The sequence below is a fragment of the Triturus cristatus genome, chromosome 4_1, assembly GCF_964204655.1.
Source record: "Triturus cristatus chromosome 4_1, aTriCri1.1, whole genome shotgun sequence".
Lineage (NCBI taxonomy): Eukaryota > Metazoa > Chordata > Amphibia > Caudata > Salamandridae > Triturus > Triturus cristatus.
In genome coordinates this window covers 193,504,977-193,532,869 of record NC_140585.1, presented here as the reverse complement: position 1 = coordinate 193,532,869, position 27,893 = coordinate 193,504,977, and the positions used below count along the sequence as shown (strand labels likewise).

The window sequence follows — 27,893 nt, the reverse complement described above, 5'->3', positions numbered from 1 at the left end:
TTTCGAAACCTTGTAACTGCTCGAATATTCATTCTGAAATACCTTTTAACTGATTTCTTTATGCATTTGCTGTTTTTGGTTTGTTTTTTAGATTGGTAAAAATAGGGGATCACCTTTTCTAAATTGCTTTTACTGTCTTGACTTAAAAATGCAGGCCAAAAAATATACAGGTGGCAACCCTACCCAAATCAAGCTATCCAGTGTTATCCAAGGATACCCATAGGGAAATAGGTTTTAGGACTTCTGCGTCCAAATGTTTAGGCAGTGTGAGAGCTCAGTTCAAACTCACTCTTTCTGCCATAGCCTGACATTCAGATATTGGCAAGTGCCACACAGAAATCCAAGTGTCAAGTATTGTTTTCTCTCACACTTTTCTTTTTGTTTTTGTTTCTAGTTCCTCATTTCAGGCAGCATAACGGTGGCTGTGGAGACCAAGGATATCTCCTGGCTGGTAAATGCTTTCTTCTTGTGATATTGCAGTCTATCCCTTTGCTGTCTTCATAGTGCTTAAGTTGGATTGTGTAAACTGCAGTTCTACATTTCTTTGGTTTGTGCTCATTTTCAGTGAAGCGCTATTTTGCATCTTTGTTCTTGAAATAGTGTGTGGACATGCCCTGTTTTCCTATTTTGCTAGTCCTGTCCTCTCTAGAGACTGAAAAAATAAAATAGAAACAACAAAGACTAATATTTGCTGAGACAGTTTTAAGCCATCAAAAATAAATGGGACAACATTGAGCACCTCAAACTGTAGTGAAAATGGGGGTAAAGGGAAATGCAAGATGAATTATGGGAATTAATTTCCGTGTTTCTGAGTCTCAGTATGAGGAGTTTTGCTACTCAAGTCCTAGCTTCTTGCCAGCCTTTGCCTGTGCATTCTGGTACTGGTAGTCCTGGCTTAGTTTCTGTAGTCCTATCTATAGCGTGCAATTAAATGGCAACTGATTGAGCATGCCAACATATCGGGGACCGCATTAGCTCAACTTTACACCACCTCAGTCCAATTTTTACCGCCCAGTGCACGAACGCCATTTGCACTAGGTGTGGGCATAACTTGCGTAATTTTGATTAGCATAATTACGCAAAATTACTTGAAAATTAAGCAAAATGACGTGTAATTACACAAGATGCCTCTCACACTGGAAAAAGTGGCCAAGCGATTCATTCAGGTAAAAATTCTGCTTGCAATAAATTTTGAGTTGATTTCCACTTGCTTGCATTCACAACACTGACACTTGCATGTGGGTATGTAGTTTTGTGCTTAAAGATGACCCGAACAGTCCTTTTGGATAAAATATCTACCTGAAAAGTTTGTTGGTTGCTCATGTTAAAGCAACTGCTGCTCACATTCAAAACTTTGCAGCTCACGTCAGATTTGTACTTTTACGTGAAACAATTCTCCTAATGGTCCACTCGGGTGAAAAAAATCTACCTGGAATGCTACTTGCATTAAAAATTGCCTGAACATCTCACGTTAAAATTTGCCCTTGAAATTATGTGATGAGGAGTAATTGTGTAATCTCAGTAATTTAATATAAACTTTTAAAGCAAATTTACACCAATTACTCCGGCATAAGAAAAATTTCGCCCTGGCCTGATTTTCACCCACCGATCTGTGCAAAAAAACAAATCAGTTTCTGCTCTAATTCATCTGTGAAAATATTGCTTTTTCACTGGCTGGCAGGCCAAATGTAATTTTTGCACATGTCTGTTGACTATTGCACACTTACACTGCCTGTCCTGAGTGGATGAAGGAAACATGTTGCAAAGTCCAACCTGGAAGAGTCTCCAGGAAAGATAAGATTCCCCATTGGTAATTTCTAGCCTTTTGAGTTTTGAATCACTAATACTACCTTAATAAATCATATTCTGATTAACTGTTTCAGGTAAAAGCAAGTGTTACTGCCAACCTTCTAGGACTCGTTGTGGCTGTAGTGGCCTTGATAATCCATACTGTTGAGATATCTACGATATTCAACTTGGCAGATGAAGCAGGAGAAGACCGGTCATTTGGATACAGGAACAATACTTACGTGAGTATCTGACTTGCACAGCTCTAGCTGTCTTCTGTGTGTGCATCTCAAAACACTCAAAGCAACAGCACTACCAGTCTCCTTTGCTGTATCCAAATGTTCAACTCACTGCCTATTAGGAAACCCAAGACCATATGCTTCCAATAGCACTCAACACAAATACATCTACCAGGAAACTGAATAGAAGACCAAGTATCCTTAACCTTACCTATAAAACCCACAACTCATGAAGTTTGACACTTACCTAAGAGAGGCACACTCTTTCACTCTGCTGACTGCTCACATCCACAAAAACAAGCATTTGCAATGCAATAGGTCTCGCATTTACGGAAATTTGCCATTGTACATGACTATGCCTTTTATTTATGTTTTGGTTTTTAAAACATAAATAAAATGAATTCTCATTTACGATGCCAATAGCTTTAACCTGTGTAAATGCGAGACCTATTGCATTGCATAAACAGAGATACACATATAGAGGCAGACACGGACACACAGAGACAAAAAAACAGAGACAGAAGTGCATACACATAGACACACACAAACACATTCATGCACATACAGAGACATATTGCACATACAATGACAGTAATACACATACACACACAGTGATACACACACAGAGGCTTGATGCACGTACAGAAACACTGCTGCACAGACAGAGTAAAACAGAGACAGTGATGCATATACAGAAACAGTAATGTACATACAGACACAGTGATGCACACAGATCAGTGTTGCACATACAAAGACAGTGAAGTAAATACACAGACGGAGACGTACACACTAAGACAGAGACACACACACACAGACACAGTGATGCACACACAGACAATAATGTACACACACAGACAAAACGCACAAACAGACAATGACGTATCCAGGGATAGTTATGCACACATAGAAAAAATCATGCACACACAGAGACAGTAATGTACACACATAAACAGTGATATACACACACATACACAATGTATCTAAGCAATGCTTGTATGCGATCTGTACAGAATTTGTATATCAAACATTATGTTTCATCTCCTGCATGTCCACTTCTGCTGTTGTTTTTCCTACTATTAGTTTACTTGTAATGCCTATCATGTATGCATATGCAGCGAGCACATCAACAAAGCGAACACGCGCTGATTAGAAACACATGCTTAATTAGGTATCGAAGAACACTGATGCACGTTACAGACACCACTGAGCATGAACGCTTACATTTCCCAAGAAGCTAGAACATGCATACGCCTTCCACTACATAATCATAATTGAAGATGTACTCGAGATTCTCTTGTATACACTATGATTGTCATCACAGACATACAATAATGACATCACTATCCAGTGCATTACGCCTGCCCTCTCGGGTGGTAATTAACAATTGCGTTAGAAAGAAAGTAAACTTTAGCGGGGGTTTGGAATAATAGAGTGAACACCCAAGCTCAGCTACGCGGCGGGGGTAAATCCACCGGCTGTTTGTGTGGGGAGTCCGAGCACAGGGCAGGCGCTCGAGTGGGCTGACACAAATGGGCACTGTAAAGGAACGGTGTGTCAGCCGCAGCGGGACTGTGCACACTGTACAGTTTGACAAATTCCCAGAAACGAAAAACTCGCAACACTAAAGCCACTGCACGTAACGATATTCATTTCCATACCGAGCTATTATGGATAATATCAGCAATAACATTAATAACAGCAACGAATATAACAAGAACATCTGTAAATATTGTTAGCATTATTTCAACTGGAAATTTTTTTGTAATTTTTGTGTTGCTAGCAGAAATCTTGCATTTTCGTTGATAGCATTCTTTAATAATGTTTTTAGTAAACCTCCAAAAAAACATTGCGCCACCAATACGACGCTAAATGGCGTGAACAGCGGTGTAATCGTGACAGCATTATTGTACGAGACAGCGTTTATTTCATTTGCGCATAGATAGAGACAACAACAAAGCAAAACCAGTGGTGCGCGCGCACCACAGAGGTGCGTGGGCAAGGGAGTGCGGTAGCGAGGCAAACGCACGCTGCTGCGTGTGTTAGACACCGGTGGGAATGGGCGGAGCAAAGGCGGGACATGTGCCCGCCTTTGCCCAATTGCATGCTGTATTTTTCTTTAAAAAGCACGCTAAAGCCAATGGCAGCCAGGGAAAGCAAAACCACACGCACGAGCGTGTGGTTAGCTTTCTGAAGCCCATACAAGAGGTATCGCGCGGCGCCAGCAGAGCTGCGAACTGCAACGCTAGGCGCGAGACCTAAAAATGAGTGTTTACGCACCTCTTGCAGGTTTTGAAAAAATAAATAAAAGGCATTGTCATGTACAATGCCGACCGCTCTAACTCTCGCAAATGCGAGACCTATTGCATTGCAAATGCTTGTTAAATACAATACACCCTGCCCTATGTGCCTTTATGGCCTACCTTAGGGTGACTAATATGCATTAAAAAGGTTAGGGTTAGGCCTGGCAAAATATGTATTTTGCCAGGTTGAAATAGGAGTTTAAAACTGCACTAAAGGCTGCAGTAGCAGGCCTCAGTCACAGCTACTTTAGTGGGTGGTACAATGAGTACTGGAGGCCATGGACAAAGGTAGTATCACTTTTCTAGGGACTTACAAGTAGATTCAATCTGCCAGTTAGGTGTAAGCCAATGTTACCATGTTTAAAGGAGACCGCATAAGCACATTAGCAGTGGTTAGCAGTGGTAAAGTGTGCACAGTCCTAAAGCAAAAAAAAAACACGAATTCACCAAAACAGGCAGTATGAAGGTAAAACAGTTTGGGAAATACCAGACCAAGGATGATGTCAGGTCTAATTGCCTGTGCCTTTTAATGTTCCACTGTGCACCGTGTGATCCATTGCAGGAATACGGACAGTTTCAGCATACTGCTTTTAAAGCTTTCCAGAAAATAAAACTGAACTGTTTGTTGGAATGCTGATGTAAGGAGTGTTGGTGTGAGGGCCAAAATGTGTTCCATACCTCCTGTCATGAAATCTTGAACACATTGCCTTGACTTCACACCGAACGAACTTCAGCATGTGAAAACAGGCCAAATGCTGCAAAGCAGGATGGCGATAATGGCGTGGCGAGCATGCTTTGTTCCATTTTCTTGAAATTCAGTAAGCAAAGAAACAGAATTTAAGATAATGTCATATGACAATGGGTGCGCAGAGCAAATACAGGCAGAGTATGAAATCTTTGGACCACTATCAGTTGCCAGTGTGGATGGATGACACTTAAAATTCATACATTTAAAATTAATTAAACAAAAGTTTAATGAATTTAAATGTGTGAATTTTTATGATAGATTTCATTTAAGAATTGAGATTATAAGAGTCTGTATGTATGGAGATTTTACTGTTTAAGGACTAACTAGTCCAAATAAACTTTTGTTTGACTGACACTTAAAAATGCTGCTGTGCCTCGTCAGCATAGACTCAATTGATATTTTAAAGTAAGATTTCTCTATCTCTATCTGAGTAAAAGGGATGTTTAGTATTTCACCATTATTTGAGGTTGTTACTGTGCTTATTGACAAATTGGTAGTGTTTTTAAAGATGTGACATTTCGTTTGTTTTCTATGCACGCAGTAGGAGTTCTTAAAGCCATTTGAAAGACAAGGTTGTACTAACAGTGCCTTTAGAATTATAATATGTGACATTCAGAACTGGTGTAAAGTGAAATGTACATGTGCACTGGTGACACTGTCATCCAACTTGGCTGAGAGCATCCAGTATTTGGTTAAACCAATGAGTAACAGCTAGGAATCACAGTAGCAGTAGACTTAGGGTTTACGCATAATGACATGTAGACGGAACGCAAACACCTAGTGCAGCTGCATGCCTGTAAAGAAAGCCCTGGGTTCTTGAACTCTATGGCCCACAGAACCGAATGATTTGTTTTTTAAGTGAAACTCAAAAGAGTCATTTTCAGAAAAGTTGAATACATCAGTCCTCAGCTGAAGTAAAGATTGATATCTGTTCATTATACAGAGTCGGAACAAGTTACGAATAAGTATCCATATTATTGTATATTTCATTTATGGGCATGCAGCAATGTATGTCCCTGGGTCTTTGACAGTTTAGCCTATTCTAAATTGTTGTTCATGCAGTGTATTTTTATGCGCAGCAGCAGTGGGGGACAAAGCGACTAAAAAAACTGTTATGCATTTTAAAATGGCACTGATCTTCAAAACCAGCAATTTAAAAGGCTATTTGGCAGTTTTATCATGTCTCCCAAGTTTTACCATTTGACGTGTGACAGCTTCGAACAGTCCTAAATTTTAGTTACTAGCCCTTTGCATTCTGGGATTTGGAGTCTCAGTTCTACCACAATAGATGTGGGTTTAAAAACATCAAAGTATATTATAATAAACTAACAGACTAAATGTCAACCTCAAAGGACCGGCACAACACAATAAAAAAAAAAATTATTAATGTAGCCCGAAATTATAGGAGCAGCCACACATCATGAAGTGCTCTGCAGTTTTCTACCAGCTGAAATTCTTAAAGGAACCAACTGGCCTGGAAGAAGTCTTGGTTTCTCTATTTACGTGAACACGCTTGACGTGAAAAGAGATTAAACATTTACGAAAGTAACCAGCCTGGATCAGAAAGCCAATTGATTCCAAATTTGGATTATGTAAAACGCTAAACAAAAAGTGCAACATTGCTTGCTCGTTAAACATGGTTACACGTGAAATATGTGTAGGGTGTGGAACTGAACAACTATTTGCTTTTTTTGATTTCTCTGCATAATATATATCTACATTTGTCTGGTTTCCTGCCACTTATACGGTCCAAGGTCAATGACCGGTAATTACATGGCTACACTAAAAGGAACTTTGTTAGTTTCTCCCTGAAATTCTGACCCAACACGTACATTCGATAACCTTTCCTGCAGTAGCTATTAGGAGCTAAGGATAAACGCAAGCGTTGGTTTATTTTAAATAATTGCACAGTTTTAATATGACATATCACTGAAAAAGAGTCCCGAGTTATGCAGCCATGAACATGAGAAAATGGAACACCGTAAGATGGAGGTCAGGGGTTATAAGATTTGTTCTGTTTCATATTTCTTTTTCGTAACCTTTTCCATCTCTGCCATTCGCATTAGTTGAGTTAAGTTATGAGATCCAATGAACAAATTACGAGAAGCAAAATAATATTTCAAGGTTAGAACTGCTTACTCTTGAATTAAAGCTGTGAAATATCGCGGCTGTTTCATTACAAGTAAGGAGCGCAAAAAATGTCAGATGCGCAGACAAGGGCCCACAGACTGCAAGTTTAAATTAATGGGAAAGATATGTTGTACACAAAAGATGGAGTGGGAGACTAAACGGAGGTATGCTGGCTGACATAATTAAACAAGCGGCCGTGCGGCCGCGAAAGTGAAAGTGATCGTGATCAAAGCGGCCATGCGGCTGCGAAAGTGAAAGTAATCGCGGTAAAGCGCAGCGCGCGCACCCGCACACATGCACTGTACCTCTAGGCTGGCCTGGTAGCACTTTTTGGAGCCCTCTCAAAAGATCTCGCCAGACCAGCGCATGCGCTGGGTCAGGCGGGACCTAACAAACCAGAGTTTGGTCTGCAATGGAAGCCTCTGAATCATTTGTAAAGTACTCCTTAAACTAATGTCTGAACTGCACTCCGATTGCGTGCTATATAAATGACAGGTAACAATAGCAATACATTTGCACTGTATTCAAGCTTCTGTGATTATGACTGTTAATACCATGTGGAATAAGGGACCGCCAGTTGCCTCCAGCCAACATGAGTATTACTGCACACCGAGGGAGTCACATAGCATCAACAGTGTAGTGTTGTGTAAGTTGGCAATGACAGCACCCTTTTGGCTCCTGATGGATTCCATAGAACTGTGACGGAAGTGTTAGAACGTAGTGAAGTGATTGCAGGTTTAGAATGTTATTTGTGGTTACATGCAGATGAATAAAGAGTCATCACATCCCAGCATTGGGTGAAGGCCCGAGACGCAGTACCCAGGTTGTGGTTACGGAGCCATACATCCATGAAGTGGCACACCACCAAAGCTCCAGGGCTCCAGGAAAGTGAAGGGCTCCAATGGGGACCCAGAAAGAAGACAAGTTTCCCATAATTATCAAAGGTGATCCAGGGGCCGGCACGTCCCAAAGCCTCAGATGTTCTAGCATAAACAAGATCGCCAAGTAGTGTCGGAAATAACACTACTTGCCACGTCAGTAAGCTCTGCAAATGGATATAATACCATCGCCTTCCTAAAAACCACCATCACCATTCAAAACCGCCGAATGTTGGCGACATATGGACTGCTTGGATAGAGGCATTTGATGATTTTGTTGATGCGCTAGAAAAAACTGATAACAAAAAGATTATCAAATACCTTCAGAATCCAGATGGTGAAGATGTTAAAGAAGTCCTAAAAAAAATGCTGCAAGCTGACAAAATTGCATAATATCAATTCAAAGAAGCCTTGAATCTCCAGTTCAATCCAATGCCAAAAGTAGATTATGAAAGGCACATTTTCAATCAAGAATGACAAAAAGTTGGTGAAATCATCAACAAATCCGTTGGGAGACTGAATAAACTCATCAAACATTGTAAGTTCAATTAATTTAATGATGAGAAAGCTATACGCCTCAGATATTTGACTGATGCCTGTCAGATTCATTCAGACGGTGAATGCTGAGAGAAACTTGTAATCTGGAGCAAGTTCTCATGGCTGCCAGAGCTGAGGAGCGTGCTGATCGACAAGCTGCTGACATGAAGACCGGAGGTGCCCAGAGTGAGTCAGTCATAAACATGAAAAGTAAGCAAAAGCACAAGGCAGAAGGACTCAAAGTGATATCTCCATGGAAAAAGAAGTTGTGCTTAAGGTGTGAATTTTCGATTACACGCTAAGGTAAATGTCCCGCCAAAGGCTGTGGGAAGGAGAAACATTTTGTAACGGTTTACAAGGCGAAGGAAAAATGAGTCCTTCACAGTGCAAAGACAAAACAGCTGCACAAATTTTGCAGAATCAATGTTCAACACAAGCCCACAAGACCAAGGAACAACACCAGTTGCAGCAATCGACACAAAACGAAGTTGATCAGCATCTAAATCATCAAAAAGCTCTTCAGTATCAATATCAAGTTAAGAAGATGGTTGTGCAATGTCAATGTTTTCCTCAGAAAAACATGCACATGTTGGACTGACCGCATGTGAAGAAAAGTCGTCATGAAGCACAAAAGTCATTCAAACATCATCCGAAGAATTCACTAAAAGTAAACTGTTGCTCAATACCTTTTAATATCGACAGTGGTGAATCGATAGACATAAGGAGAAATACAATTAACTATCTCCATTGCCCCGACTTACGCCATCGAAAGTGTAAACGGGGGCTGCGTCGACCCCATTAAAAGTCAAGGTTCATTTGTAGCAATGATGAAACACAAGAAAACAAAAGTACAAGCACCCATTCATGTACTTAAAGGTACGGCATCAAGTGCCTGTTTACTGAGCTTCAGCATAGCTGTTGAAATGGGACCTATATCAGTGAACTATAACATGAAGGCTCATCATGAAATAGTAAGTCAGTTCTGTACGTTGTTTCATGGGTTAACAAGGACGCCGCGTGGACGTCTGCCTGTTGGTCAAAGATACAGACAAATTGCACTTCATTTACAGGAAGTTGTTGAAAAAGAACTTGAATCATTACTGTAACATTATATTATTGAGTGTTCCGCTGGCCCAACGCCATGGGTTTCTCCCATATTGGTAGTACCCAAAAAGGACAGTGAAGAAGCTGTATGCATTTGTGTCGACAATCATCAAGCAAACAAGGCAATTGAAAGAGAATGACATCCAAGTCCGCACATTGCCGGCATGATAAAACAATTGAATGGTGCGAAGGTCTTCTCTTCTCTTGCCTTGATTTGAATAAATGATATTATCAGTTGGACCTTGAGGAGAACTTCAGGTACATTACAGGGGCGTAACAAAGGCCCCCGCACTCCCCGCAGTGCGGGGAGCCCCCAAGCTCCAGGGGGCCCCCTCAGCACTGCACTTCGGCCGGGGAGCTCCTGATAGAGTCCGGAGGGTGCCCCTCCGCGTACCTTGCAGGGGGGCCCCCTCAATTATCGTTACGCCACGGGTACATTACAACCTTGTCTACACACATTGGTCTGTTTCGATATAAAAGACTACGTTTCAGTGGGCAGAGTTTTTTCAAGATGTTATTCAAAGTATCATGCAGTCTGTCATTAATGCTTTTAATTATAGTGATGACATATTTGGTTTTCGGAGCTACACAGAAGGAGCACGATAAAGCTCTCACACAAGTGTGTTTACTTGTTGAAGCAGGTTTAACTTGGAATACTGATAAATGTGAGTTCTATAACACAAGGCTAAAATTCTTTGGCCATATCTTTTCTGAAAGGGATATGACACCTGATCCAGCTAAAGTGCATGCGTTGTCAACTGCTAGTCCCCCACAAGATGTTTCCATGTCGCATTCATCCTCTGCATGCCAGCTACAGTTCTAGGGATTTTGCCATCGTAATTGCTCTGTTGAGAGACCTGATGAAAAAGAAGGTTTTATTTAAATGGTCACATGAAAGCGAGCAAAGCTTCAAGAAAATCAAACAAGCTATCGAACGCTACTGAAATGGCATACTTTGATCCAAAGCTTTATACAGAGGTTGTTGTTGATGCTAGCTGAGTCAAGTTAGGCGCTATCCTTGCACACCGTAGAGGATACCCAAATGCTGTCGACCTACTGTAGCATGTACAAGTAGACGTTTGTCCCAAACTGAATGGGCTTATTCACAACCTGAGAAAGAAAGTTTAGCAGTGGTGTGGGCTTGCGAACATTTCCTCATATTCTTATATGGAAAGCCTTTCCCGCTTGTGACGGATCATCAAGCAATATTGACCATATTTGGCAATTCCGAGGCCAAGGTGCCTCCTCGCATTGAAATTTGGGGTCTACGATTACAAGAGTAAAACTACGCAATCGTGCACACTCCAGGGAAAGATCCAAACCTGCTGACTACTTCTCAAGAGTGCCTCTAAAGATCCCTGGTAACCCTTCAAAGATGGCTTAAGACAACATAAATTTAATTGTGAAATCCAGCACACCAGTTGCCATTTCATTGGAACAAATTGTCACTGCCACGAGTCAAGATAGTGACATGTTAAAACTAAAAGACATTATGACACTTCAATCTTGGAACCAGCACCCTCGACCTTTTACCAGTGACAGTGAATACCAGAAGTTTAAAAATATCAAAAATGAACTACCTGTTAATCAAAAAGGCATTATCTTGAGTGGTTCAAGAACTGTTATTCCTGAGAGTCTGCGACAACAGATAATTGATGTATCCAATGAAGGACATCTTGGAATCAGGACCACAAAACGAGCTCTCCGAGACAGAGTCTCAATGAGAGAGTTGAAAGAGTTGAAGTCCTGTTATATATGCAGCTGTCTTTCATCGGTAACCACTCAACACACCTTAAGCATGTCAGAGTTGCCAAAGCATGTATGAGAAAGAATTGCAGTTGATTTCCTTGGTCCTCCTAACACATCACCTGATGATTGTAGATGAGTACTACATTTTCCACCGATAGATCTCTCATCTATCACTCAAGAGTCATCAAGCAATCATATGGCATCTTCGCGACATGGGGTCTAAAATCTGACAATGGGCCTCCTTTCAACAGTTAAGAATTCAGAAACTTTCTCAGTCATCTTAATGTGAAGCATCAGAAGAGAATACCTCTTTGGCCACAGGCCAATGGCCTTGTCAAACGTTTCATGTGTACTCTTAAAGCTATTCAGTTTGCTGTATTGAAAATGAATTCTACTGTTCGGCCCCTCACTCGACCACTAGTGAAAACCCTGCAACCTTGATGTGCAGGAAAAACATGGCGACCAAGTTACCTCAATGGGCCAAAAGAATATCATGTATTGAGGAATACACACGTATAAAAGACTTGGATCGTAAAAGGAAAAGAAAGGCCAATGTAGACAAGCGCTGACATGCAAAAGACATTACTTTCACTAGAGGATATTGAGTGCTTGTCAGTCTGATGCTCCCCTTGATGCTGAGCCATTTCATGTTGTGACCAGCAAAGGACACATGGGGACTGCCCAGTGTCCTGGGAAGTCCGTTATTTGAGATTCCTCACATTTCTGACATGTGGTTCATCGTGCACTGATGTCAATGTAGATACTGGGTCAGAAAGGACACGTGAAAACCCTCTGACTGTTGCTGTTCGTACATCGTCAATCTAGATCACAGACACTTATACTGCCTGCCCCCAGTTTCCTAAGACTCGATAGGGACGTGCGATCAGAATGCCACGAAGACTCCTCAGAGAGCTATGATTGTATATATATCTGCAAAAAATCTGTTTTTATTTAACAGAGGGGCAGATGCAGTGTCATGTGAGTTAACAATGACGGAAGCCTTTTGGCTCCTCATGGACGCCATAGAGCGCTGACTGAAGTGTTAGAGCGTAGTGAAGTGAATGCAAGTTTAGAATTTTGATTATACGGTTAAACGCAGACGAATAAAAATGTGTACTACCAAGCTCTGTGCATGGCGTAGTCATTCGTGGGTGCCCAGGCTGGGTAGAACGCTACAAACAGTAAGCCACCTGCATCTGTAAGTACTACGCGTAGGACTTGAAGGAATGCTGCAGCGTGATTTTGTTGTTATGGTACCAACTGGCCATTACTTAAGCAGTTCCTATAGCACGTTCGGATACAAACGTTACACTAGCTAGCTCCTATGCACGTGAGTAATGCAGTGTCTTTGTAGAAGAAAAGAGTACAAGTACTGCAGATACCAGTCTTAAGGCACACTCCAAGTGACATAGAGCCAGCTGTCTACTGCATACATGCAGCATACTTTGCAGCTTTTTCACACAGTGACCACACTGGGGGTCTGCTGTGAATAGTCGTCCCAAGGCATGCTAACAGATACACAGCAAAGCGTTGCTGCTTCCGACAGAAGTCCTGTAGTACTCTCAACTAGTACTTTGCCATCTCTCTGCTGACGGTATAAGTCCTGCTGCACTCCCATATAGTAACATAACACCATTTGTTTACTAGCCCTTTGCGTATTTTGTCCTGAAACAGTTGAGTCCTGACGAATCTTCAAAACAGCAAGCGGAGAAACATGTTGACATCTGGAAACTAATTTTGTCTTGCTTTGTTTCCCGCAACCATTATTTTGCCAAAAGTGTGCAGGTATGTGATTTTTAAAGTTAAAAAGGCTTTGATCAGCTGACACCAATTTTTAACAGTATTGAGATTGTAGCGCTTCTTAACAGGACCTAGCCTGCACCTCACATAGAATAGTGATGAGCAGTCCAGGGCGTCCAAATATAAGGCAGCAGCACCGCTCAGCAATGGTTTGGAAGGGACAGGTACTACAGTGAGAGTTGAGGGCCAGGAAAACAACTCTATAGGGTACAATAGACTGTCTGTCCTTTCTCTACCTCCTTCCTACTGTTATGTGCCCGGGTTGGGCCGATGTAGCGAAGCTGCTCATTTCTTAAATTGTCCTCATTTTCAATATAATGTTTCTGCTTTGACCTTTTGCACATATTGCGTGTGCGACAATGTTAGATTAGTTTCTCTGAAACTACTTCCGTTTACACATCCGGCTTTGCATAACATTATCACAATGCCTTGAACACCAAGTGCAAGGCCTTTACGCACGGATGTAGCAATGTCATTCTATCTTCATCTAGACAGGGCTATCTCAAGATCCATAACATTTGTTAATCTATACGTACATCGCAAGGAGGCTTTTGATTATAAATAATCAACATCTCATAGGATAAGTAGAGGAAGCACCGAAAGTCCCTGCATGCTGAACCTTCACCTGACATCTCCATGAGGGGTGTCCAGTTCGTGACTAAGACAGAGCCCTACATTCGCTCCCGCCAGGTAATGGGGTTGGATAGTCCCTGGGGAGGCTTCTTGACTTTACACCTACACACACTCTAAGTACACACAGAGTAAGGCCCTTATAGTAGGAGTACGCCTGATTTACTATCTAATTTTACATGCCTGCATATGTACACTGCTTTAACACCATGGTAGAACTATAGCTACTATTAAATTTTTTGTTGCTTGTATTCACTTTCATCTGCTTCTGTCTACTGATTTATCGCAGCACATGTATTTTATACAAGAATGAGGTTAGTTCAATAAATATATTGAAAATGTCCCCCCTGTGTATTCCCTGTATACTTCTCTGAGAACAAGTAAGCATGAGTGACTGAGCGAGAGGTTCTGTTCTGTTACCACGGTCCCTGAGGGGTCAGGAGGGTCATGTTAAGTGGTTGCCAGAAGCCAGTCGCTCCCTGGTAGGGTTAGGGGGTCGTATGATGGAACTGTGTGCTAGCAGGTCTCTAGGCCAACATAACCTGCAGTCGTGCCCGAAATCAGTCTAGGCACCTCACCCAAAGTTTGTGTTGTCCAACAAACGTGCAGATCTACGGATTAGTTGGAACTGCTCAACACTACTACATGATCCATGTGGCTTTGCATAAAAGTAAACCTTGATGATGAGAAAATGAGTGGTGGTCAAAATTCAAGACTAACCCCGCTTGGTGCTGCTCCCTTGAGGTGTTAACTTTTTTGTGCGCCCTTTTTTTGCATATATTTTTGTTTCCTTTCCAATTTGTTTTAGAGATTGTTTACACTTCATTAGAATTCCTCCATTAGAAAAAATGAGTAGCCTATATTAGGAATGTAACACATTTTTGTTAATTCTTTGAGCTCGACTGTGTTAATCGATGTTGACAGAAACCTTTAACACAACTACTTAGCTGATTCTAACCTTTGCTCTAAGCCTGAAACGTCACTTAATCCTACAATTAACCTATGTCAAACCCTATTACTAGCTCGGAGTGCCTTATTCTAAAACGTACCCTAAACTCAACCATGGATCTAGTGCTAAATCTGATCCTTAACATGACCATAAACTTAACATTAATGCCATTATTCTATTTTGTCCAGAACACCTAGATGGGTCACAGATACTGTATGATCCAGGTTTTCTGAGTTGAGTATAATACACAACCACAAGTGGCAATTTCACTAGATAATAACAGGCAGATTATACATTGCATGCAGTAAATCTGATTTCACATGTTATCCCTAATTTTGACCTCAGAAATTCAAAACGAGGAGATTAAAACCGCCCTGGGGTAAAAGAAACCCAAGGTTCAGTTTCAGTATTTCTCCTTCTCTAGGTGGTGTTACCTCTGGTATTGCCCCAGGAGAAGCATGAATGCCCTGGGTCCAAGCGAGTGGCCCGAAAATTAAAATACCCCCCACTTTGAACCATAGCTCCGATGGAACCAAAAAAGCTAACTAAAGTGAGCGCAACCCTCACTATAAGACCTCCCTTGTCTCATCAATCCAAACGCCTATCCATGCTTCTTTTCACATTTCCATCCACCACCTGATAACCACCATTTCACCTTTACATGCTGTCATCCAGTCATTCTTTCATCCACCTGTCAGACTTTCACTATTGCATCCATCCTTTGACCCATCTTGTCACAAATCCATCCTTTGACCCATTCACCCACCCATGTATCCTTTCACCCACCCATGCATCCTTTTACCATTCACTCATCGTTCACCCAGGCATCCTTTCACCCATTCTACCCCACACATCTTTTCACCCATTCGCCCACCCATGCATCATTTAATCCACCTATGCATCCTTTCACTCACCCACTCATCCCTTAACCCTTTCACCATTTCACTCATCATTTCACCCACCCATGCATCCTCTCAATCATTCATTTATAAAGCATGGCAAATCACCTGTGAGGGTCTCGAGGCGCTTCTTGCTCCCATCCACCCTTTCCCCATCCTTTCATGCATCTACCTTTTCACCCATCCTCTCACTCCATCATTTCACCCATCCTTTCACTCACACATGCATTTTTCACACATCCACCGTTTCTCCCACACATGCATTCACCCATCCTTTCTCCCACTCACACATTTCATCCATCCACCCTGTCACCTATCTTTTCACCCACCCATGCATCCTTTCATCCACCTACTGTTTCATCTATCCTTTTGCGCACACGTTTATCCTTTCACCCATCCTTCCTTTCCCTCATCCATGCATCTTTTCACCCATCTATTTCACACATCTGCTGTTTCTCCTGCACACGCATTCACCCATCCTTTCTCCCACTCACACATTTTTCACCCATCCACCCTTTCACCCATCTTTTCACCCACCCATGCATCCTTTCATCCACCTATTTCATCCATCCTTTCACCCACCTATGCATCCTTTTACTCATTCACCCTTTCACCCATCTTTTCACTCATTACACATCCTTTCATCCGCCCGCTCTTCCCCCTTCTTTTGCCCGCACGTTAATCCTTCCACCGATCCACCCTTTCACCCATCCTTTTACTCACCCATGCATCCTTTCACTCATTATTTTACCCACCCATGCAGCCTTTCACTCATCTTTCCTTTTAACCTTCCATCCTTCTTCAACTTTCCTATCAACTCATGTATATTTATTTACTTAGGACCTTTTGTCTGCCGAGTTCCAGACAGAAGAGACTCATAAAAACCCTACAACCCATCTGTAGATGGTAAAGCATTGGGGTTCACGAAGCCCCTGCCTGGTTATATCCCTAAATCTGACTAAGTTCATAACCTAACTTTAAACTAAACTTTAACCATTTGCATATCCCTAGCTCTCCCTTATGTTTTTTTTTCTGGTGGAATTATCACTAGAGCTATGGATTGGTTTCGTACATTTTATGTAGTTGTACATAGAGGTAGAGGATTTGCCATAGTGGGGATGCGCACTATGGGATACTTGTGTCTGAGGATGATTACTTTCCATTTTCAGAGCCCCCTGTGTGACATGGAGTGTCAAGGCATAGGACCCGATTTAGATGCGTGACGGATTTCCTGTCCGCCGTATTACAAGTGCCTTGGATATAATGCATGTTTGTGATGGAGCGTCCCATCCGCCAAGATCTACGTCAGGCCCATAAACACAAAGGAAGGCAGCCCAGCACTGTGCCACTCATGAGAGTTCCTCGTACACGCATCCCTGGGGGTAGCCAGGAGGTATTTTGAAAGATTTTTGCAGAACATCTTTGTGGTAAAAGAACAGTTTCTATAGAGATGCTATTAACAAACAGCTTTATGTTTATTTTTAGTAGGATTTTAAGTTAAAGTCAGTATTTGTGCCAGTCGCAGCAACCTTTGTGTGATGAAACTACCTGCCATGTGTTTGCACATGCATATGTTCCAGTCATACAAAAATTATTTTTCCAACCTTATATTTCTGGGAGGCGGAGTTATATTTCTCAAAATTGTTTTTCCTTGTTCATTTCACAAGCGGATACAAGTGTATATAATACAATTTAGATTGTACCTGAATTCCTACTTCAAATGATCATTTCTTAGTTTTATTCTAAGTATTCCAATTTTGGGTTGTGTGCGTAAAAGTGTTGGTTGGGCTAGCATTTATATCTGTGAAATGTGTACTTTATCCAGAACTCACTTGTTGGTGAGTGTTAGAAATGGGGGCCTCCAGTTGGCAGCGGCTGGCGCCGGTGTCAAATAGTGACCCTTCTTCCTAAGTCAGAGTAAGGGGGCTACACCCTTTGATAACCCCTGATCAACCCTGTGGTAACGTAGCACGAGCAGACAGGCCAATCTCAGAGGCAGTGTGTGAAGCATTTATGACCATACACAATAACGGTGGAAAGATGATACAAAACAGACACCACAAGCAAGTGTGAAAAATAGTTATCTTTATATAGGTTAAGCACGAAACGGAGAAATGCTCAAAGAACCACAATGCATATAATTACAGATTCATTCAGGGCGATGGAAGCACTCATGCATGCGGGTGGAACGGGCTTAGTTCGAGATCGGGGCCTAGGCGGCCCGGTTATGCACAATGTACCTGGGATAAAAAGAGGGGCACAGCTTCACGGGGGAGGTGCGGGATGACAGGCGGACTCTCAGCGGCTACAACTCCTCAGCTGCAGCAGTCCGTGGCGTGCACTCACGCTAATCCTAGGACGGGGTTAGAAGGCGGCACCCAGCGGCACACACAGAAGATGGCAAGTTTTGTGACGTAGAGGCTAGCGTGGGCGCTCAGCGGCACAGCTCTTCAGCTGCAGCGGCCTGCGATAGCAGTAAAAATGGTTTCTGTAGTAAAACAAGGGTGGGCGCTCAGCGGCACAGCGCCTCAGCAGCGGCGGCCCAATAGCAATAGTACTGATTCTCCTAGTATCCTCGTGGTAGGACCAATGCGGGCACTCGGCGGCACGACTCTGCAGCGGCCCACACTAGCGACAGCAATAGTTTTTGAAGCAAGGCCAAGGCGGACACTCAGCAGCACAGTTTCTCAACTGCCGCGGCCCACAATGGCGATAGCAATAGTTTCCGTAACAAGTCAAATGCGGGCACTCAGCGGCACAGCTCCTCAGCTGCAGCGGCCCACAATGGCGATAGCAATAGTTTTCGTAGCGAGTCAAATGCGGGCACTCAGCAGCACAGCTCCTCAGCTGCAGTGGCCCACAACGGCGACAACAATGGATTTTGTAGCAAGGCAAAGGCGGGCACTCAGCGGCACAGCTCCTCAGCTGTAGCGGCCCACAATGGCGATAGCAATCATTTCTGTAGCAAGTCAAATGCGGCGTTCCCCACTGTAGGACTGGAGACCCTGGAATTCTCGACAGAGGCCTCACCTGCAAGTAGGATTCCCTTCAAGAGGAATCCGAGCTGCTGACAAATGAAGTCTAATGTCCCTGAGACTTCGGCAGGAGGCAAGCTCAAATCAGGCCCTTGGGTAGTTGCTTCAGTAGATGGATGAAAGTTTCAAAGTCCTTTTCCTCTTGTTACACGGACAGAGGTTCGTCTTCGCATCCCGAAGTTACACACCTCGGAAGGGTTTCAGCTCAGATCTTTATACCCCAAAAATCTTTGTTCTTGAGAAAGTCACAAATCACTGGACCCGACCAGAACCATTTTGGTGTCGACTTGGTCCTCCCTGGACCGGAAACAAGCATCCTAGGACCGGTTTCGGGGTTTCACCCCTCTTCAGCCAGGATAACTTGATTCCAGTGGCACAGTGAGCCCAGGACCCACGCCTGGGCATACCTGGCGCTCTTAGGGCGAGAAAGCAAAAGACACACAACTGATGGACGGAATGCAGAACAAATCTAAACTTTCACCCCCAGTCCAAAGATCTGGGTTAAATCCATCAACCCCCGAACCGGTCCTAAGATGCTTGTTTCCAGTCCAGGGGGGACCTGGCCTGGCAGTTCGGGCTGGACTGTTCCAATAGGGCACAGGGTCTAGACTGATTTGCATATGGCTAGGTCCAAACTGGAATGGCATGGTGAGCAAAAAAACAACGGATTGAGGCCCAGATCCCTGTACTGGGGTGGATGTATGACATTGTTCTGCATTCTGTCCATCAATAGTTCTTTTTGCATTTGTCACCCCGAGTGGGACGGGTATGCTCAGACATGAGTCCCGTGCTCTCCATGCCACTGGAATCAAGCTATCCTGGCTGAAGAGGGGTGAAACCCCGAAACTGGTCCTAAGATGCTTGTTTCCAGTCCAGGGAGAACCTGGCCTGGCAGTTCGGGCTGGACTGTTCCCATAGGGCACAGGGTCAAGACTGGTTTGCATATGGCTGGGTCCAAACTGGAATGGCATGGTGAGCAACCAAACAATGGAGTTAGGCCCAGATCTCTGTACTGGGGTGAATGTATGACGTTGTTCTGCATTCTGTCCATCAATAGTTCTTTTTGCTTCCTGTCGGGCACAGCAAACTCTAGGGACTTGACCCAATCTAAGGGTACCAGGGATCTGGAAGAGCAGTAAGGAGTAACAAGGTGCCTGACATGTTGTGGTCCCAATTGTGAAATCGGATGAGCCTCGACATAAGCAGCACATGGAGGTCTCTCAGCTGGGTAGAAACAGGTGACTATTTAGGAATGTGGCCAAGGAGGTGTGTGGCTGCATTCTGAGGTATTTCGAGTCTTTTGAGTGAAGCCTGATACTCTCAGATACAGACGATTACCATAATCCAGACTCTCTATGATCGGTGCCTGGACAATGGCCCTTTAGGTTAAAGCAGACAGGAGCCAGAGAATTTTCCTTGGCACCTGCACATACCCAAGCAGCAGGGAGGCAGAGTATTAATCTGTTGGTCGAGACTCAATTCTTTATCCAACCACATTCCAAGGTTTATACCACCTTTTTAGCCTTCGGCAAGGGCTCTAGTGTCTCTGCCCCTAGGGCAGACCTCACAGGCTCGGCTGGTTACCAAACTATCAATATCTGTTTTGCTGCCATGGTGTTCGCAGGAGTTCAGCCCCATCCAATGGGCAACGGCTTCCAACAAGTTTGAGTTAAGGAGGACTCTTACCTGAGTCTGGGGACAAAGGGACCAATATCTAAGTATTGTCCACATTGGAGATTATAGAAAAGCCCAAAACTTCCACAATGTCGGCTAAAGTGCGGACACAAAACATAGAGCAAAGCGGCGAGCCCTGCAGCACCCCATATGTTACAGAGTGTGTCGTGGAAGCCAACGGTTTGAATGCAGCCTGAAAGGATCAGTGCTCCAAGAAGAAGTAAACCAGCAAAGTGCCTTTCTGGTAATCCCCCAGTTCTCAAGTCTCCTGAGAAGGGCCATGTGAGCTACCATGGCAAAAGCTGTGCTCAAATCCAGAAGGATGAGAGCTGCAGCCCCACCCCTGACTAAGGTCTCTTTAAAGCAGTGCTTTAAATCGTAAAAAATAAGTGCAGGTACTCAATAAAATAGAGGTATGGCGAGTGGGCGGGGCTAAGGGCAAGATATGATCATACATAATGACTTTTGTACTAGTTGCAGCACATATTAAAGCACATGAGAAATGCGTTTGTCAGTAAAACAGATTAACTCATTACACATAAAGAAAGCCATGATGGCACTTTCACCAGAATGGTCTCTGCGCACCTGATTGACAGTGCAGGGTCTGTCTTGAGAGCCTGTCCTGTTAACCCCTTCGCTGCGGGGGTAATTCCCCCACAGTGCGGGGTCCTCGGTGCCGCTGTGCTCGTGACGAGCTCTGCTCGTCATGACTCACAGTGGAGCTGTGCTCATGACGAGCCCACCAAACCCGCTGCTCCTGTTATAAGGGCAACGAAGATACCTCAAGGTTCCGGGGCAGGCACAGAGTTCTGACCACCGCGTCCTGAGCCTAAAAAACGACACAAGAGGATCTTTCCTCAGGATTGGCCTCCAAAGGTAGCTCCGACTTCACGCCAAGAAACGGCCTCCAAGTGGGAGAACCACAATCGAAGAAGGCACGACCATCTTCTCTGACTACCACTGAAGAGGCAGTTCAGCTCCAAAAACACATTTTGAGTCCTGGGAGACTCGATGCCAGGAGACTAAGCCTTAAAGCTGAGAGGCACAGATGTTGTTGGTGCTGAAGTTAACACTGAAGCCGAGCAAGATGCCGGGCACTGAGGAGGAAGCTCAACCTGACCACAGACAGTGCACCATATACATTGACCCAATAAGAGGGCACACTGTCGCAAGACTATCCCGCCCCCTTCCCACCACTACATAAAAAGCATAGATTAATATTCGAGGAGGCACTTTCTGAAGATATCAGGTCATACAGCATCTCAAAGAAAATATGGATATAGACAACATTGCACCAGTAATAGAGGAGGCTACACCACATGTACCACCGCAAGATATACCTCCTGCTCACTACCTACTATGTGGTTTTGATCTAAGCATAAGTCCTGATCCATTGCAGCTTTATGATAACCCAGGCATTACTGATCACCAAGAGGATGCCTGGTAGGATTACAGAGTGAACGTTTGGGATCACCCTACTCTGCAGCCTTATCCGGTAAAATAATCCCCACCAGATGACCCATCCATGTGTCACGTTGTCCTATTCAGAGCAGCAGAGCATCACAAGTCCTAATGCATGTGGAGTGGGAGTAGGTGGAATACTTTTAGGAATTCTCCAATACAGAGTGCACTGCACAATTCCCAACCATGTTAAATGCAATGTGGAACACGAAAGACCCCGTCAAAGCTTGGATTGTCACTGCAAGAGTTGCAAAGACGTTAAACCCTCTCCACGGGTTCTGCTATGCATATGGGGCCATTACCGCCTGCATCGCGTGTGGTACATACAGCGAGGAGATGAGTGCAGGGAAAAGGGCGCACTCTACCACCAGGTAAGGAAAGCCAATACTTTGACTCAGCAGTGAAATACATGGCTGTAGGCAGGTGAATGCAAAATGGTGCTTTGCTAGATCAGTATCTCGCGCTACAATCGGGATCAGTGGGAGGAGGAGGAGGCCATAGTCCAGTATCTACCCAACACTCAAAAGAAAAGGGCTAAGGAAATAACTCAAGGGGGGGGTTATAATTTCTAATGCACTCATTTGCTGCACATTAAATGTGATCATGCAAACACACGTATTTTACTCCGCTGTCATGCATAGCATCGAGCGTCAGGTTTTAGATTGAAAGTCCAACAAGATCTCATAGGACTGTCCTTTGATGAAAAACACCTTTTTTGGCCCATAGATGGGTGAAATATTGGAGTAAATGAAAATAGAAAAGGACTCTGCTACTGTAGATGCCATGGGAATTTTGCAACATCAGCAGCAAAGGCAAAAAGTCTTTGTAGTCTAGAGGCAGGTGCTGCAAACAGAAGCAGCATCCACACCATGAAGGCCTTCATATAATATCAAAAGCAGCTTTTTCAGAAGGCCCTCAGAAGCTGAACCAGGGACAGTTTGCCAGGTCTGGATTGAGGGGTAACGACTAGTGCAACATCTCCTGTTATTTCACGCAAAAACTGCTGGCCTAAAAATCATGTTTGCGTCTCCCACACCCAGTACAACTGGATGAGAAAAAAAAAAAAACTCTCATAATTATGTGGAACAAAATTGTCGCCAAAAGCATTCATCAGTTTCACTGCATAACTATAAAAGACACACATTCCTCGGTCCTGACCTGGATGCATTTGCATAAACAGTATTTATCAACAGTGAGCAATCTGGAACAAATAGTACGAATAAAGTAAGGTTTGTTGCCTGTACCTGTATAATACTGTTCAGCCATCACACTAAAATCATCACACTAGAAATATGCAGTGTGGCAGTGTAGTCTCAGCTACATGTACCCTCGACTGGTTTGCCTGAGGAGTGCTTACATGCCCAGCAAATTAGGCCTTTTGGTGCACCCAGGTGGAAATGAATGACGGTTTCCAGTGGATCTAAAGATGCTGGTAGGCATGGCTGTAGGGCTTTGGCCTCTGCATAGCATGACAGGCAGCATAGTGAGTGGCCTCAGACTGATGTCACAGCAAACGGAGCCCCGCCCCTAAAGAATTTGCTGCAAGGATGGTGGTATAAGAGAGTCCTAGACTGCTAGGTAGGCTTCTGTAATGGCTGAGAGATGGATGCAAAAGGCTAGAAATAGCAAAAGCCACCTTGGTGAGTTTAGTCCTCCCTAAACCACCTCCCTGCCCAGTGCTCTACAGTTTGAACGGCAGCGCCTTCACACCGACTTAAGGAGCTGAGATACTATCAAAGGTGGATAGCTTGTCCATTCCACAGCATGCAGGCTGCAGCCTTTTGAATACACCATGCTCCCCCAGCCTTTCTGACTCCAAGTAGCCCCCTCTTTCATGGGCGTGACCCTCCAGGGCACCAGCGAGTGGACACTCCTTGTACCCACAGATGTTGCAGCCCAGCAGAGAAGATGGCGCTGGGGGAGGCGCAGGAACACCAGTATCTGAAAAAGGTGACACTATATTCTCTTCTTGAAAATAAAGGCTCCCGGCCTACGAATCCTTTCAGTCCTCTCATAAGTGATTTGATTTGATTTGAATGGGATTTATAAAGCGCATGGCTGCCCGAGAGCGTCCCAGCGCTGAGGAAAATCAAATAAGTCAGGCGAAAGCGAAGGGAGGTTAAGGGAACAGCCACGTCTTTAGAGATTTACGAAAGGATAGAAGGTTGGGTTGGGCGCGGAGGTCCGGAGGAAGGGCATTCCAAATTTTAGACGCCTGATAGGAAAACCGCCGGTGCTCCGAAACTGCTGGTAGTTGGATTCGAAACTAGGTTTCTGCCACTTCTCCAGTCTGTCACATACCCCTGCCTTGAGCCTGTGAGTGCTTTTGTTATGCTGGTGTATAGCCGCGCATTTTGGTCTCTGAGTAGAGATACTAATCCCAGGCTTCTCAGATGCTGCTCATGTGCACACCGAGAGCCCTGTTTTCAGCATGCTTTGTCACGAGGAACGAGACAGCTTGCCAAATTCCTAATCAAAGCTCTGGCAACCAGCTGGCTGAAACCTTTTTTTTTTTTATGGCCCTGAAATGTTTTCGTCTTGACTAGTGTTATTCCCTCAGTCTTTAACATCATATAGAAGTTATTCTACAGCCCCCTTTTCACTCTCGACAGGATGGTGTCTTTGGAGACAGTCTATTGATGCCCATGACCTGGCTCGTGCTTCCTCTTGGGCAGAATTCAGGCTCCTGTTTATCTGCTTATTGTTTTGTTTTCCTTGACATTTCCTCTAACTTCCCCTTGACTTGAGTTTGGCCTGCCTGGTCAGCCTCTACTATCGTCCTGTTGATCCTTGAACTTCCTCCTGAACCGAGACTATTGTCACATCTGGACCTCATCTCGGTCTTGCCCTTTGACCAGAAATGTAGCTGCATAATAATTTTTTTACTTTTTACTGCTTATTTTCTTAAATCTTTTCTTTGGCATTAACAACATTTCATCCAGGTTAATCCTTGGGCTTTTTGAACCTCTCATGGACTAACTTGTGGCCCTTTTTAATGAAATCTACACCATTTCGTTTTCATGTAGCTGAGAAAATGAAATCGTACAACCACTCCTGTATCAGATTTCTCTAGGTGGGTCCAGCTCTGGACTTGAGCCTTGTAGACTATGGGAGTGTTGTTTTGACACGTGACAAAGTAGTACTGGCGCCGTTGAAAGCAGTTCTTGATGCAGCGGGTAGGTTGCTTTTGGATGTGTCGCCTGTTCCAGGGCCATCGAGGGGTAAACTGTGCTGCTGTTTGTGTGTGAAAGATATAAAGCATGTTGTATTGTAATTGCAAATTATTAAGTGGAGCAATGATTAAGGTGAGCTGGCACCTTGTCTGCAAGGGGGCCAGCCATTTTGAGGTTTAAGGAAATCAAATAAATAAAGAAATGCATGCTTATACCAGCCTCCAAAATATATTTAAGCCCATATTCCAGAAGACTCAGTAGGAGTAGGTTAGTGTGTTTTCCCAGTTATGAATTGGGTTTTTGGACTTGTATTTGCCTTCAGGAAGCATTTACACCTGGGCAGCTGGTATTCCTAGGTGAAGTTAAGTTAGACCGTATTTCTCCATTACAAAGGGTCTTTTGTGGCTTCTAGCTGTATTTCTCGGCTTGCCTGCTTCCTACTGTACTTCTGACCCTCGTGAGGTGGCGACAAGTGTTATAGAATGCACTGGTGCAACATGTGATGGAACACCTGGAGCCAAGTGGAAGGAGCCAATAGCAGGCCATGTGTCAGGCAATGTGTGCATGTGATTGGTTGATGGTCTTCATGGAGTCATCTGGGGATCTTCAGGAGTCTGCATTCACCCAGGGCAACAAAGACTTCTTTGAAGCACTCGTCTCCTTGACGGTGGACTGTATTGTGGAAACTAGAGTTGGGACCCACCCTGTGACAAATGGAGGGAGAAGATTCCTTCGCACTCCTCCCTGCCCCATGTTCTTTCCACCAGGCGATTTGTGCCTTTTATCTAGCCAGGATTACCTCAGCCATGGTTCAGGGTATTTTTCAAGAAACAAAACACGCTCTGTATCCAGGAGACCCTTTTCTCTTCTTAAGGAGGTAGTTTCAGCAATGGCTCTGATTGTTTTGAAGATTGTCAGCTGTTCGGTATCAGAGGGACGTGTGCCAGCATGTCTCAAGTAGTCCTGGATAACCACTCTGCTAAAGAAGCCATCTTTGAACCCTGTAGGTTCAACCCGCTCCAGGTCAGGTGTTGCAACGGGGCCACCACTGCCCTTGGTGTCACCATATCTGGATTTTACTCCTGCTGTTCAATCTTAGGGTGACTTTAAAGAAGTTACTAAAAATACAGAATTCTGCAGGATGGCCTGAGTCATCGTGAACACGTAAGTCCAGTGATTCAAAGACTCCACTTGGTTCCTTTGGTAGCCATGTGTGATGTTGAGCTCTCTATCATTTATAATATCCTACTAGAGGCAGGCTATGCCTTTTGGAGTTGCTGGCTGAAGTCCTGTCTCACTGGGCTTGTTCAGGTCATAAGACAATTTTGGCTTTGTGCTTTCAAGTTAAGAAGGAAAACTGTGGGCGAAGAAACACTACAAGTAGTAGGAGTGCAAATGTAGAATGGAGGATGCATAAATACGTTTTAAGGGGCCTGAACCCCCATCTGTTTTAGGGAAGCCAAAACAGTTCCTCTTGTAGAATGTGCTTGCACGTCGATAACCTCGGATTTATGCCACATGTATTTTATGACCTATCACTTTCATTATAATCCCCAGTGTTTGAGCAAATGAGGTAACTCGCCTTCTGTCTTTGTTGAAGTGCCTGTGGTGAATCAGCAAGAGAATGTGGCTAAGAGCCTTTGTGTGGGAGCTTTACTTCAAGGGAGCTGTGCATGAGCTTCAGGTGTGCAGGTGCTGACTTAAGCTTTAGCTGAAGAGAGAGGTTTGGCAGGCAGGTATGAAGAGAGGAAGCTGCTGACAAGTGCTGAAAACAATCTTAAGACTTCCTCAAAAAACCTGATGCTGCTCTGCGGAGGATGGCTACCAGGAAATTGTACTTGGAGAGGGTGGTGCTTCTAATGCATTAGGTCCACTTTAGGCAGCAGATTAATTGTGCCTACTCCTGGGTAAGCTAAGTATTGCACTCCTAGATGGGGCTACATCACCCAGCACCATCTGGCTGTTACCTGCTGTCATGGGAGGGAAAGGGATATACATGTAAGTTCATTGCAAAGAAAACATGGGTGCTGTAGGAAAGTGCCCCTTCTAACATGGTTTTCTCCCACTTTTTGCCTGATGTAATCTCGAACTATAAGTGTACTGGGACCCTGCTAACCTGGTTCCCAGTGCCAGATCTCTTCCCCAAAATCTGTACCACGGTGTCGGAAATGGCACCACCCCTGTGTTTTTGTATCTCCTGTTCGTTGGTATTGCTTGTGTGGCAGAAACCATCTTGGCACGGCCGCCGCTCCGCTGATGGAATGACCGAGGTGAGTCTTTGGTGCACCCACCCCCGCTGACAGACATTCCCTGTGGTACTGCACCCAGAGTCCTTGGGCAAAGTGCACCCAGAGTCCTTGGGCAAAGCAATCGAGAACTTCATATGCCACTCAAGTCCTGGGACACCAAAGACCTCTGCTCTGAAAGTTGTAGAATTAAAATCCAGCTTCCTGTGCCCTTGGCACAGAACTTACAAAAGCCTGTGTGCTTTACCATCGACCGCCTGTTCCTTGATAGACTGTCCTGCCTGTCACCCGATTCCTCCTATTGCTCGCAATACTAACTTACCGCCGTGTAGTCTACCTTTACCCTCCGGCATAAAATACTTACTGCGATCCTGCATGTACTTTTGAAACAGTTTCTATGAAATTTACGAAACAATCTGATTGAATCCAACTGATTTGGTGTCTCAAAAAAGCTATATAATTAAGTGTTTTTCTTTTGCAAATTGGTCTCGGATTTATTCTGGAGTGTCTCTCATTTATTTCCTCTGCGAGTACAACAAATGCTTAACACTGA

The 27,893-nt window shown here is 44.0% G+C and overlaps 1 protein-coding gene across 3 annotated transcripts in view; it reads left to right on the top strand.

Moving 5' to 3' along the window:
• The window catches only part of LOC146853996 (membrane-spanning 4-domains subfamily A member 12-like), a 124,678-nt gene that overhangs the window by 79,477 nt on the left and 17,308 nt on the right, over positions 1-27,893 (top strand). For all 3 annotated transcript variants that reach the window (XM_085651860.1, XM_085651859.1, XM_085651861.1), the window contains 2 exons: positions 395-451; positions 1,884-2,030. In XM_085651860.1, the coding sequence (XP_085507986.1) occupies positions 395-451; positions 1,884-2,030 (204 nt within the window). The remainder of the gene's footprint in view (positions 1-394; positions 452-1,883; positions 2,031-27,893) is intronic.